Source organism: Macaca mulatta, chromosome 1, assembly GCF_049350105.2.
Source record: "Macaca mulatta isolate MMU2019108-1 chromosome 1, T2T-MMU8v2.0, whole genome shotgun sequence".
Lineage (NCBI taxonomy): Eukaryota > Metazoa > Chordata > Mammalia > Primates > Cercopithecidae > Macaca > Macaca mulatta.
In genome coordinates, this window is record NC_133406.1 from 186,366,724 (window position 1) to 186,381,264 (window position 14,541).

General features: G+C 50.6%; 1 protein-coding gene across 32 annotated transcripts in view; it reads left to right on the plus strand.

Annotated features, from left to right (window-relative positions):
- Nucleotides 1-14,541, plus strand: part of SSBP3 (single stranded DNA binding protein 3) — a 182,121-nt gene that overhangs the window by 165,859 nt on the left and 1,721 nt on the right. For 14 of the 32 annotated variants that reach the window (XM_077994215.1, XM_077994214.1, XM_077994223.1 and 11 more), the window contains 8 exon segments: nt 459-523; nt 1,524-1,572; nt 2,199-2,234; nt 2,755-2,809; nt 4,474-4,544; nt 12,909-12,987; nt 13,259-13,287; nt 13,380-13,481. In XM_077994215.1, the coding sequence (XP_077850341.1) occupies nt 459-523; nt 1,524-1,572; nt 2,199-2,234; nt 2,755-2,809; nt 4,474-4,544; nt 12,909-12,987; nt 13,259-13,287; nt 13,380-13,481 (486 nt within the window). 32 annotated transcript variants of the gene reach the window in all.

The window sequence follows — 14,541 nt, forward strand, 5'->3', positions numbered from 1 at the left end:
CCCCGGACAGGCTTCTCAGGAGTGTCTGCTCACATCCACATTGACACCCACCCCTCGCCTCTCTGTCTCCTCACCCCAGAGCCTCTTAGTGGGTTCCAAGACCAAGTCCATCCCCTCTTACCTGCCTGAGCCCATGGGGAAGGTACAGGATGACGTCGTGGGAGCCCAGAGACGGCAGCAGCTTGCTGGATACCCACATGTTTTTGAAAACTTCATCTTGAAAGCTCCTGAAAATGCATTGAATGTTGTGACTGTCCCTCTGTGCTGGCTTGTCATTGTGGTCCCTGTGACTTGGTTCCCACCCACCCCACTGTTTTTGAAAGAATGTATTATTTTTTCTCATCGATCTTTTCACAGACTAACCCTCTCACTATGTTTTGTCTGTTTGTTTCTCCTCCCTCCTCCTCTCTCTGGTTCCCTTCTCCTTCTCATAGACTGACCCTTGGTTATCGTTGCAGAATTATGGCAGCGGCATGAGACCACCACCCAACTCCCTCGGCCCCGCCATGCCCGGGATTAACATGTAAGGCAAAAACGACCCGGCCAGTGACTCGGCCCATGTCTCCCCCCTTCTCTGCTGGCACCCTGGGAGACTCATGATAAGGGGTCATTGCTGGCACCTCTCTGGATCTCAGTCTCCTCCTCGGTAATATGAGGATATTGATGATCCTGGTGATGAGAGCTCAGCCTCATAGAGTGCCTCTGTGTGCCAGGCACAGTTCAGGCATGCTTCGTGCATCAGCTCGCCTCATCTTCATGATTACCCTATGCCGTGATTACTTTTATTTTTTTTTGAGACTGAGTCTCACTCTATTGCCGAGGCTGGAGTACAGTGGCACAGTCTTGGCCCACTGCAGTCTCCCCTCCCGGGTTCAAGCGATTCTCCTGCCTCAGCCTCGTGAGGAGCTGGTAGTACGGGCTCCCATCAACATGCCTGGCCAATTTTTGTATTTTTAGTTGAGACGGGGTTTCACCATGTTGGCCAGGGTGGTCTCGAACTCCTGACCTCAAATGGTCTGCCCGCCTCGGCCTCCCAAAGTGCTAGGTGTGAGCCACCGCGCCCGGCCTGATGCAGTCATTATTATACCCCCCTTACAGATGAGGTCACCAAGGCACAGAAAGGTGAAGTAACTTGCGCAGGCTCACGTACCTTTCAGTGGCAGGGTCAAGAGTTGAACCCCTGGACAGTTCAGCCACTGTTCTCTAGTGCATTTGTGATCTTTAACCCCGTTGTGAGAATGTGGATTCCCTTCCTAGGAAAATGTACATGGAGAGGGAATTTTACATATTTTATATCTAATTTTATATATTTTGTAAAGTTTACCTGTAATTTAAAGCAATTCATAGATTTCCATCCATGAAGTTACCCATTACTGCCCCGAGCCAGAAGGCTGTAAACCCCAGGGCTGTAGGAAGGACTTCCTGTTGGTTATTTCAGCCCTTTCCTTCTGCCCTTGCTGCCTCCACCCCTTGGAGTTTACAGCACCTTTTTCATTGTTCACATCTCTTTCTCCCTCTCCCAGGGGCCCGGGAGCTGGCAGACCCTGGCCCAATCCTAACAGTGCTAACTCAGTGAGTACCTAGGTCAGGTGGGGTGGCGTTTGTCAGGGGAGGGGTTCTGGGTGCAGGGGAGCTACTGTCCCTAGGTGTAGGTGTCACGGGGAAGGGGAGATGCAGCGGGACTCTCCTGATGCTTCTAGGGAGAAGGCCGTGTGGAGATGGAGGCCTGGCAGTAATGTGCAGGGGTCAGCAAGGGCTCCACCCCTGCGCTGAAGGAGTAAGCTAAGAACCTGGGCTCAGAGAGTACTGTTCAGAGTGGAGGCCCCTACCTCCTCCCCAGCAGGGCTGGAAGGTGCGGGTAAGGGGCTCAGCACAGGCAGTGGAGTGAAGGCCAGAGGAATGTGGGGTAAAGCTGTTTACTGTCCTCTCAAACCGGAGGGCCTCCTATGTCTTCCCTGTGTCTGTGGCTCCCTCCCAGGACTGGGGAGTAAGAGACCAGGGTCTCAGGGTCAGTTCGATATAGCAGAGAGAACTGGGCTTCAGCCATGTCCCAGCCCTCCCAGGGGAACCAAGCAGGTGGCCAGCTCACTGGGTGGCGATGTCTTTCCTGTGAAGAGTGGGTCGTGTCCTCAGGGAGGTGTGGCAGCTGAGGGCACTCAGTGACTCTGACGCGGGGCTCCCTGACATCTTGTTTTTAGATTCCATACTCCTCCTCATCACCTGGTACCTATGTGGTAAGTGTGTGGGTTTGGGGCCTTGTGTTGTCTAGCCACGTGGGACTGAGTGTGCAAGAGAACTGCTCTGGGGTCCCCGTTTCTTTCCCTTTCACACACTCTTCTGAGCAGAGGTTCTAACCTGCTAGAACTTGCTGTCAATATTCAGTCATCTGTACGGACCCAAGGTGGCCCAGAAATCCCCAAACCAGACCTGGGGGTGGAATTGCCTTCTGGGGAGCTGACCAGTGGGCCCCCCGGCGTCCACTGCTGGCCTCTCCACGGGGCATGCCTGTGAGCACATAATGCAGTTACACACACCCACAGGGGCCTCTTGGTCTGAAGAAAGGTACGGGGGACATCCAAGTCCCCTTCTCAAGCTTAAGTACTTTGTCCCTGAGTGAGCGCTGGGGGTGTAGCAAGATGAACAGCGGCTGGGCCCGGGGTGAGCAGTTGTTGCTGACCAGGGAGGGAGGATGCTGGCCCCTCCCCACGTTCGTCACCACTATTGGCGTCTGATGTCAGTTTTTCTCATCTTCAGGGACCCCCTGGTGGTGGCGGCCCTCCAGGAACACCCATTATGCCCAGTCCCGCAGGTAAGAGTGCTTGAGGGGAAAGCGGAGGGTCTGGTGGTGGGGGCGGGGCATGTTGCCAGAGAGTCCTGGAGGGAGGGCACTGTTGCAGAGCCAAAGCTTACCAGCCACTCCTTCCTGAGCAGCACATCTTCCACTGGGCATTTAGGGGGCAGGAGTCCCTTGATGACGCTAACCTACTCCTCTTCTCTGATGCTGCTGCATAAAGGACAGGGCTGAGCAGAGCAGTCCAGGAACGGGTTCTCATTGTCCTTGAACCCCTCTTGTTGGGAAGAACCCTGTTCAGGGTGGGCATTTCCCCAGATGACTCAAAAAGGGGCTTTGGAGTTCTGACATCCTGGGACCAGGATTCTGAGGCATGCTACCTTTCGAGTTTCCATAGCTCCTGGCTTCTGGTCCTCTACATAGGAGATCCCTTCTCCCCTTTTTGCTTTTTTGAGGCGGAGTCTTGCTCTGTCACCCAGGCTGGAGTGCAATGGCGTAATCTCGGCTCACTGCAACCACCACCTCCCGGGCTCAAGCAATTCTCCTATCTCAGCCTCCCGAGTAGCTGGGATTACAGACATGCACCACCATGCCCAGCTAATTTTTGTATTTTTAGTAAAGATAGGGTTTCACCATGTTACCCAGACTGGCCTTGAACTCCTGACCTCAGGTGATCCACCCGCCTCAGCCTCCCAAAGTCCTGGGATTACAGGCGTGAGCCACCGCACCCGGTCCTCCCTGTTTCTTTAAACAAAAGAGGGCATGCGTGCACACACGTGGGCATGTGCGCGCACACACACGCGCGCACGCACGCACACACACACACACACACACACACACACACACAGCATCACAGTTATGTTTCTTTCCCAGCTAAGAATAGCATACCAGCCAGCTAGAAGGAATTCAACATACGATCCTTACCCACCCCAAAAATAAAAAGTGAGAGGTAGCTGGATTTCTGCCCAAGAATTACGGTGCCTGCTCCTGATAGAAACGTTTTAGCTGGAGACTTTTTTGGCTAATTGGGGAAATGGAGGGGACTCTCCCCCGCCCCCTCCCCTCCTCGGCTCCCCATAGCAGGGAAGCTGCTCGGCTGCAGGGGTGGAGCTGGCCGCAGCCGGGATCCTGGGCTCCCGCTCCGGCTGTCTCTTTCTGCTGCTGCATTTTGATGAGCTGCATGACCTACATTCCGACTGGGCCACATGCACCCACTCCATATGTGAATGCGTCTCCAGCCCCATCCCTGCCTCTCCCTCCTGCCCCATCAGCCTGGCAGGGTGGCCTCTGGGTAATTTGCCACATTTCCCTCTCCCTGATTTGATTAAAACCACTTTGTAGGGGGGTGGGGGGAGAGCACAGGTCGTGGTTCTGCTGCCCCCATGTTGTCCCAGGCAGTGTCTGGGGACCAGATTTGGTGTCGGGTGGGGAGACAAGAGTTTGAACCTGTAATCCTCCTGTGCCGTGTCCACACTGCTGGGGTTGAGTGGTTTTCACAGTTGAATTTTCTGTGATTAAAAACTTTGTGAATCTTCATTAAATACAAATTAGCCAGAAAATGGTGGTACTTAGAGGAAATTTTAGGTGATAAAATACAAAGGAATGAGTTCAAGTGCCATGAGTTTGTTTTAATTAAGAAACGAATTAATCACCCCGACTTGTGGGTTTCCACTGTTCTACAGATTCAACAAATTCCAGTGACAACATCTACACAATGATTAATCCGGTGCCGCCTGGAGGCAGCCGGTCCAACGTAAGTCTGCTTTCTAATAATTTACATATCAGACACCATAACAAATCATAATTAACTTCATCAGCTGAGGGGAAAGCAAGTTTAATTGATTTCAGCCATTTGTTACCAAAGATGAATAAAATAAACCGTCAGAAAAGTGATTAACTCTTGGGCAACTCAGTTCCCATTTCATAGGCAGCAGGGGATGGGAGAGGAAGGGGTGGGACGATAGCCACCCTCTGGTTAGAGCCAGGGCGCGGGCTGTGCTGCTGGGACTTGCCACCTCCTGCCGTGCCGGTGGGGGAAGGGCCAGACTGCAGGTTGGGTCTGGCCTGGTCTCTGCCCAGCTGAGTGGCTATGCTGGCCTGGGCAATCCTCCTCCTCCTGGGCCTGTTCCTGGGGCTGCGGAGCTGAGGGTGGAGCCAGCAGCAAAGGGACACGGCTCGCTGGGGGACCTGCCTCCCTGTGCTGCTGCCAGGAGCTCTGGAACTCCAATACCTGGCAGCTTCTTTGCCTCAGAGTTGCAGCCCTTGGGTGATGTTGCAGCTCACATTTCCCCATTTCTGATTCCTTCTTGCCCCACTTCCTCCTGTGTCTCCTGCACCCACTGGGTGGGACTTGGTTAGTCAGCTGCAGCCTGTCTCCTCACCCAGCAGGAGTTCCCTGAGGACAGGGCCTGATCTGCTTCCCCTCCACAGGCAACCCTTCCATTCCAATTCCTTCCCTTCCTCCTCCATGCAGGCCTCAGGTGAACCTGTTCAGCCTTGTCCCTCCAGGAGCTCAGGGTCTGGAAAGAAGGTCTATGGACTATAGAGCCAGAGAGTGGGCCTGGGGCCTCAAATTGCGAGGCTTTGGCCTGGTTGAGGGGGTGGGGCCTTTTGGGGCACTCTGGTTTTGTTGGCTCTGTTCCTGAGGTGACACCCGGATCACCCCCACGTGTTAAACCCCAAACGTGGGCTGCCCCGTGCTGGATATTGCCTACATTTTCTCTCCCAGCAGCCCTCTGAGGGAGGGTCTCTGGCCTGCCTCCTTCGTCAGGGTCCTCACTGGTGTGACCAAGCATCTGGCTTTTAACACTAAAAGCCATACATCCTGAGGAATCCCAGGACACAAAAAGTCATGGGTTTTGTCAGTGATGCAGAAGGTTGGGTGGAAAGTATAAAACCCACACAGAGGGATGACAACACTGTTTCTAGCATCGGATGGAAATGGTGTAGACGATCTGCCTCGAGTGGTCACTGTCGCCATGTTTCCTGACATGGATGCTGGCATCAGGACTTGTGATTCACCATGGATCACATCACTCAGGCTGCAACTCCATGCACTGCAGTCATGCACGTTGGCAGCACCCGCCTAGGAGTCTGCTACAGATTCAGTGTTGGGCTTTTTGTCTAGATGGGGCTGGTTTCAGTCTTGACATCGTGAATGTTGTGACCGTATTTCCTAAGAGTTCAGATGATGAAAATGAGAACGGTGACAATGCCAGCACCAGCGTGACCCAGACATCACTGGGAAATAAGTTTAAATGACCATGTGACTTTAATGACAGATGCAAGGACACAACTGGATTAGGGAGGAAAGAATCCAAACAGAATGTACTGCGCGGTGTGCAGAAAAGAATGTGGGATTGGGCTTGTGGAGAAGGGGAGGTGGAGGCGCATTGGACATTGAGTCTCAAGTCTGAGGCATATCTTTCTAAATCAAGATTTTTTTGACCTCCAAAGAGACAGCAGTTCTCAGTCAAAATCAGCGGTTGCGGAATTAGCTTGGGCATGCTCCTTGAATGGGCACCATTATCATCTTGTTCCCTTGATTGCACCACAAACCAAGGTTACATTTCCTGATTTGGAGGCTACAAACTAAAAGTCCTGTGTGTGAACCAAAGGGAAGAGGGACTTTCGGTAACAGATGCATTGCCTCTTTACAGTAGTGCTGACCCTGTCTGATCCTTCCAACAGTCATGCTTCCGAGAGCATTAAAGGTGTGCCTCGAGTCACGGCAATAGGTTTCCACTAGCTCTTAGGTATGTTGATTTGAAAACTGGAGTTTCAAATCATCTCGATTTCTGTGAAGATCTTAGTGAAGCCACTGAAGACGTAAGAGATTGTTGTTCTCTTGTCCAAATACAACCTAGACTTTGCTCATTTATCTACATATTTGGCAGACAGTACACAGTTAATTTGAGCAAATTTCATTTAGTCCATAAGCTTCTTACCAATGAAAATGAAAACATCTTACCTGCTAAATGTTCACACCTTGTGCCCAACGCTGCCACAAAGGGGTGTAATTTGCTTACCTGTGATACCAGCTTTCATAATGAAAGTTTTGGGTCACTTTTCAATTTCCTCAAAACATGCTGAAGCACTTAATGAGATCTTTGACTTTACAGACAGGAGAATGCCTCAGACATTTCCACGAGATGACTATCATTGCTGGCCATAGAAAAGATGTTAAAATGTTGGCTTGCCGTGGAAACTGCTATTTTTTAAAGTGCGAGACAAGAAGGATGTCCTTCTCTAATTTGGAAATGCATTGAGATGAGAATGGAAAAAGGAATTACAATAAAATAGAGGCCAGGCACGGTGGCTCATGCCTGTAATCTGAATACTTTGGGAGGCCAAGGTGGGAGGATCACTTAAAGCCACGAATTCAAGACCAACGTGGATAACAAAGCGACACATCCTCACCATCTCAGCAACAAAAAAATAAAAATAAAAAATAAATACATAGGCTGGGTACGGTGGCTCACACCTGTAATCCCAGGACTTTAGGAGGCCGAGGTAATCAGATCACTTGGGGTTCGTCAGGAGTTCAAGACCAGCCTGGCCAACATAGTAACACCATGTCTACTAAAAATACAAAAATTAGCTAGGTGTGGTAGTGCATGTCTGTAGTACTAGCCACTCGGGAGGCTGAGGCAGGAGAATCGCTTGAGCCCAGGAGGTGGAGGTTGCAGTGAGCCAAGATCACGCCACTGCACTCCAGCCTGGGTGACAGAGTGAGACTCGGTTTCAAAAAGAAAAAACATAAATACATAAAAAATAAAATAGAAATGTATATACTGTTTCGCCAGTACTGTCTGATGCTCCTTAAGAAGCCCCAAGGAGCCTAGATAGGGCTAGCCAGCCACACTTGGATCGTTGGGTATCACGGGGAGGGGGCCACAAAAACTCATGCAGCAGAAATAATGACCCATTTAATGCTTGAGAACTCAAAAAATGTCACCAGAAAAGGCAGTCAAGTTAAACAGGACTTTCTCAATTTCTTCATTAAGACTGTAACATATTTGGAATCCAGCTTGGGTTTTGCAACTTCAGATTACCTCTGTGCTTTAAAATCAGTTTTTATAATTTAATTTAGAACATCATCTAGTGTGCTTTGGAGTGTTAAAAATGATGAATATCTGGCCAGGCATGGTGGCTCACGCCTGTAATCCCAGCACTTTGGGAGACCGAGGTGAGAGGATCACTTGAGGTCAGGAGTTCCAGCTTGACCAACATGGTGTAACCCCGTCTCTACTAAAAATATGAAAATTAGCCAGGCATGGTAGCTGGTGCCTGTAATCCCAGCTACTCGGGAGGCTGAAGCAGGAGAATCGCTTGAACCCGGGAGGTGGAGGTTGCAGTGAGCTGAGATTGCAACGCTGCACTCCAGCCTGGGTGACAGAGTGAGACTCCGTCTTGGGGGGAAAAAAAAAAATAGCAGGCATGGTGGCACACGCCTGTAGTCCCAGCTACTCAGGAGGCTGAGTCAGGAGAATCGCTTGAACCTGGGAGGTGGAGGTTGTAGTGAGCAGAGATTGTGCCATTGCACTCCAGCCTGGGCAGCAGAGCGAGACTCTGTCTCCAAAAAAAAAAAAAAAAAAAAAAAAAAAAAGGTGGGCATCTTAGACAGGGATAGCCCATCTGATGAATTACAGATGTAAAGGCCTGATTGACAAGCAGCTGGTCCACCAAAGCCAGCCCCTGGACAAAAATGGATGGGCATCTTTGGAGAGCTGGACGTGAATTCCTACAAGTCCCAAAACCTGTGCTTATAAGTAAAACCCAAAGTACTTTGTGTGCAAGGGTTGTGTGGAGAGGATATTTAGTTTGGTGTTATCATGTTAGGTTGACCAGGAGTCAGTGTAACATGGGCTTTAAATAAACAGAGTGACAAGTCAAATGGGTTTTAAGTTTGACTTTATTCAGTTTTACCAGTGCATTTAAAAGAAAGATGTTCTAAGCTGGGTGCAGTGGTGTATGCCTGTAGTCAGCTACGTGGGAGGCTGAAGCAAGAGGATTGTTTGAGCCTAGGAATTTAAGGCTGCAGTGAGCCATGATCATGCCACTGCACTCCAGCCTGGATGACAGAGCCAGACTCCATCTTTTTTTTTTTTTTTTTTTTTTTTTTAAAGATGTCCTAAAGGCTATAAAGGCTTTAGGCAATTCAGAGACCAATGGGAAAGGAAGCAGAGCAGAATGTTCTAATGTATCCTGGGGCAGAAAGAAACATTTTTCATTTAAATATTAGTAATGTTCGTTTCATTAATCCTGTTGTGTTTATGTGTGTTTGTTTATTTAGAGATAGGGTCTCTGTCACAGTCATGACTCACTGCAGCTTCAGCATCTGGGGCTCAAGGGATCCCTCCCACCACAGCCTCCTGAGTAGCTGGGACTACAGGCACGTGCCACCACACCCAGCTAATTTTATTTGTTGTTGTAGAGATGAAGTCTCACTATGTTGCCCAGGATGTTCTTGAACTGCTGGGCTCAGGAGATCCTCCTGCCTCAGCCTCCCAAAGGGATTACAGGTGTGAGCCACCACGCTTGGCTTATGTTTTATTTTTTAAAAACATAAATAATAAGCCAGGTGCAGTGGCTCGAGCCTGTAGTCCCAGCTACTCAGGAGGCTGAGGCAGTGGATGGATCACTTGAGCATACTCTAGCTTGGGTGACAGAGCAAGTCCTCATCTCTAAAAAATAAAATAATTAATGTAACATAGCCTGTCAAATTTAAGTATTCCAATAAAAAGTTATTTCTCTATCAGAGGACAGAAACGTTATAAAAATATTAATATTTTTTTCTCATACATATCAATCATTTAACTAGTCCACCTTCTAATTGCTACTAATTGCTGCTGTTAACTAGTTCCTATTGTTGTTTACATAATAGCATTAATATAATGGAAAAGTAGATAATACAGAATAAATGATACTGAGACAACTGAATATCCACATGCGGACAAATGAGATTGAACTGTGTCTTTACAGCAGCACACAAAAGTTAAAGTAGATTATGGGGGGCCGGGCACGGTGGCTCACACCTATAATCCTAGCACTTTGGGAGGCTGAAACAGGTGGATCATTTGAGGTCAGGAGCTCGAGACCAGCTTGGCCAACGTGGGAAACCCCGTCTCTACTAAAAATACAAAATTAGCCGGGTATGGTGGCGTGTGCCTGTAGTCCCAGCTATTCGGGAGGCTGACGCATGAGAATTGCTTGAACCCAGGAGGCGGAGGTTGCAGTGAGCCAAGATCACGCCACTGCACTCCAGCCTGGCTGACAGAGTGAGACCCCATCTCAAAAATAAATTAAAAAATAATAAAAAATAAAAGTAGACCATAGATCTCAGTGTTAGAGCTAAAACTCCAAAACACTTGAAGTAAACACAGGAGTAAATCTTCATGACCTGAGTTAAGCGAAGCCTTCTTAGACGCAAGCCCAAAAGCACAAGTAGCAAAAGAAAAAAGTAGACAAACTGGACTTCATAGGAGATGAAGATTTGTGCTTCAGAGGTGTCAAGGAAGTAAAAAGACAAACCACAGAATGGAGAAAATATTGGCAAATCAGGTATCTGATAAGGGACTTGAATTCAAAATACGTAACTCTGAGAAAAACTCAGTAACAACCTAATTTAAAAATGGACACGGATATAAATGAACATTTCTCCAAAAATTACAAATAGCTAGTAAGTACATGAGAGGATGCTCAGCATCGTTAGTCATTAGGAAATGCAAATCAAAACCACAGTGAGATAGCACTTCACACCCACTAGGACGACTGTAGTAAAAAAGACAGATAATGACTGGTGTTGGCGAGGGCGTGGAAGCAGTGGAACTCTCAGAGCTGCTGGTGGGAATGTAAAATGGCATAGCTGCTTTTTTAAACAGCTTCACGTTTCCTTGAAAGATCAGACAGCCTAGTGATGTCCACTGTGATATGAGAATTGGGTTACCCTATGACCCAGCAGTTCTCCTAGGGATCTGCCCAAGAGAAATGAAAACATATGTCCACACGGCAGCTGGTACATCAGTGTCATTAGTGTCAGAATAGCCAAACAGTGAAAACAACCTGAACGTTCCCTCCGCTGATGAATGGATCAATGAAATGTGGTACATCCATACGATGGACTACTTTTTGTTCATAGGAAGGAATCAAGTACTGATTCATGTGACAACACTGATGAACCTTGAAAACATGCTAAGTGAAAGAAACCAGCTACAAAAGCTCACACGATTCTGTGTATATGACATGTCCAGGATAGGCAAATCCGTGGAGACGGAAAGTAGATTAGTGTTTGCCTGGGGCCGGGGATTGGAGGGGGATGGAAATGACTGCAGTCGGGTACAGGATTTCTTTCTGAGGTTATGGAAACGTTCAAAATTGGTTGTGGTGATGGTTGCACAACCCTGTAAATATACTGAAAACCACTGAATTTTACACTTTACATGGATCAGTTGTATGCCATGTGAATTATATCTCAATAAAACTGTTAAGATAATACACAGAAAGTATACAATAATACGTCATTTTGAAGAACTACCAGTTTCTTAATACATTGATGTTAATGACATATTCATGTTATGGTAATGACATACATATGCATAATTCTGTATTATCATGTTTGGGGATTTTTGGGGTCTGGCATGGCTGTGTCCTGGGTTGACTCCCTAGAAAGCTGGTTACTTTCATCCTCCCATCACTTGGGTTAATAAGCATGAAATTTGTTGCTAGATGGCAAAATGTTCCCAAAAGCCTGTGAGCTGCTTTGGTGGGGGGTCCACTGGAGAGGGAAGGATGCGCCGCCCTTCCCCCAGTCTGGGTAGGCACAGGGAAGCAGCTCATACCCTAGCTGTGCCTCTGCAGCCTGGTCACAGCCTTACCCCTTGCACCCCTGCTCATGTGGGACCCCTGCCTAGAGTGACTTCCGCGATGGGCTCTGCCTGCCCAGATTTTACCCCTCAATTTTGTCGATGCTCTCCTCCTCCTCCAGGCAGCCGGTTCTGATTTCTCTGCCTTGCTCTGAAGCCGCAGCTGTACTTTGCAGCTGTCTTTGGAAGTCAGCATCTCTGTCCTCCTGTGGGGCAGTTGGGTATCCATGAGCTGCTCCTCTGGGCTGGGGCTCAGGTGTGACTCAGCTCTGCGTCTGCGGTGCCCAATCCCGGCCAGGTGCCAAAACAGCCCTCCATTCCACCACCTCCACTCCCTTCCCACTAGATGCAGATCCAGTCTGCATCACAGGGCCCTGGCGCTCCAGGCTGGGCTCAGCCACCCCTCCCCAGCCCTGTGACTCGTGGCTGTGGGATGTGACCTTTCTGGCCTTCCTTTCCGAGATGGGTTTGATAGTTCCAGATAGGCCTGCGGGTGGGTAGAATCGACTCTTATCTCTGAGTCCCCATCTGCCACACCATCAGTTCTGCATGGGAGCCTCATTAGTGACCTCCCACCACCACCCCACAGTCCCAGGATGCCATGCAGTCCCTCCTAGGCCAGTGCCCTAGCTCCCTCTTCCCCCCCACTCATCAAACCCCACCTCTTCTTACCGCCCAGCCCTAGGAAACATTCATTTCTAACTTCTTCCTTTTGTTAGCTTGGAGAGGGCCAGCACGATGGCTCTAGGCCTGCTGCCAGGTTCCAGTCCCAGCTCCTCCACTTCCAGCCACTGGGACCTCAAGCAAAGTGTTTGCTCTCAGTGCTTGTTTCCTCACCCGTGAAGTGGGGATGGGAAGCACTGGTGTTTTGGTCCCTGGCCTGACACGGTCGGAGAGCTGTCCACATGTATCTCTGGGGAACCACACCCTCCACACGGGGGATGGAGGGGGCCCTGTGGTGGGATCTGAGAGGCTCAGATTGAAAGCTGCCTCTGCGCGGAGCTGGGTGGCAGCGGGCCAGTCCCTCTCCCTCACTTGGGTCATTGGAATGAGCACCTCTGCCCTGCAGCTCGGAGGGCTGAGGTGAGGAGCCTGGCCCAGCTGCCAGGCAGGACATGTCCGAGTGTGAGCAGAGCCTGCTGGAGCAGGGGTTCCTCAGGGCCAGGACTCTGGCATGGCTGTAGCTCCCTGCTTGTGAGGGGTGCAGAGGGCCTGGGCCCGCTGAGCTGCCATGCCCTGTGCTTCTTCCCCAGTTCCCGATGGGTCCCGGCTCGGACGGTCCGATGGGCGGCATGGGCGGCATGGAGCCACACCACATGAATGGATCGTTAGGTGAGCGGCCCCTGCCCTCACCATGCCCCACCCTGCCGGGGCAACCAGCTGTGTGCCTCAGCTCCTGGCTCAGCTGGGCTTGGTACACAGCCCTGGCCTGCCTTGGCTGGGCACACAGGAAGATCCTGAGAGGGATGCCACACAGAAAGTCCTCCGCACAGTGTGGGACTGGGATGGAAGGGCTTAGAGGCCCGAGGAGCCCAGGGATGAGGGGGGACCCCTCTGTGGAAGAGCAAGCAAGAAACTGAATTGGATTATTTTTTCTTTCCAGGGTCAGGCGACATAGACGGACTTCCAAAAGTGAGTGTGCACTCGGTCTCCCTGGTGGCGCCCCATCTGTGTGGGCAGGTTGTTGGGGACACAGGCGCTCACCTCCTCTCCTCTTTCTACAGAATTCTCCTAACAACATAAGTGGCATTAGCAATCCTCCAGGCACCCCTCGAGATGACGGCGAGCTAGGAGGGAACTTCCTCCACTCCTTTCAGAACGACAATGTAAGCCTCGCCCCCTGCCCGCTGCTCTTGTCCCCACGGCCTGGACTCTTACCTAACAAGTTGCGAGCTACAGAGCCGGGCCGCAGCCTGCCAGCTGAGCTGGTGACCATGTTATGGGCTTTCCACCTCAGTTATTTTTTTAGCAGAAGTGTGCAGCCTTGACGCTGCCCCGAGACTGCCTGCTGGTGGGGCCTTCTGGAGGCAGCTCGGTGCAGGCTGGATGCCTCTGGCACTAATTAAGCTGATACGGCCGGGAGAGCCTGGGCTGAGGGAGTTGGAGCAGTATTGCCCCACAGGTCCATTTCCATCTGTCCAGTGGGAAAAGGTTCATGCAGCCCGTGATTTTCAGGGCTCTCAACACAGAGCGGGGTTGGCTGGCTGCTTTTCTGTAGTGGGCTTCTGTGTGCATTCTCATTTGAAGAAACAGTGTTATGATTAAGCAGTTTTCAAGAACCCGAGACTGCCAACCCAGGCAACACGGCGAAACCTCATCTCTACACAAAAATACAAAAATCAGCCGGATGTAGTGTCGCATGCCTGTAGTCCCAGCTACTTAGGCTAAGGCGGGAGAATTGCTTGAGCCCAGGAGGTTGAGGCTGCTGTGAGCCTTGATCGCACCACTGCCTGAGTGACAGAGTGAGACCCTGTCTCAAAAACAAAAACAGAAAGAATCCCAGACTGGCCCCACCCCAGGGCACCCTGGCTGTGCTCTGGCTCGTCAAAGCCCAGTTCCCTGCAGTCTGGAGGCCTGCACTGGGCAAGGGGCAGGGGCTGTGACTGCCTTTGGAGAGAAGAGGTTGACTCAGACAAGGGCAGGAGCAGGGGAGGCACCGTCAGCTGCCATAGTTCCCAACAGAAGGTCAGGCTGGCACTGAGAAGTGGCTCTTAGCTCCCACCTCCTGACCCTTACCCTGCCTTGCCGGCCCCCTGCGCACTCCATGCCACCATGCACCCCTCAGCCCAACCACAGCCCCAAATGAGCCCTGCTCAGTTCTGTGCAGTCAAACCAGGCTCTTGGCACCTCGGTGTGTCAGCGGCCTCCCCACAATCCTCACCCCCT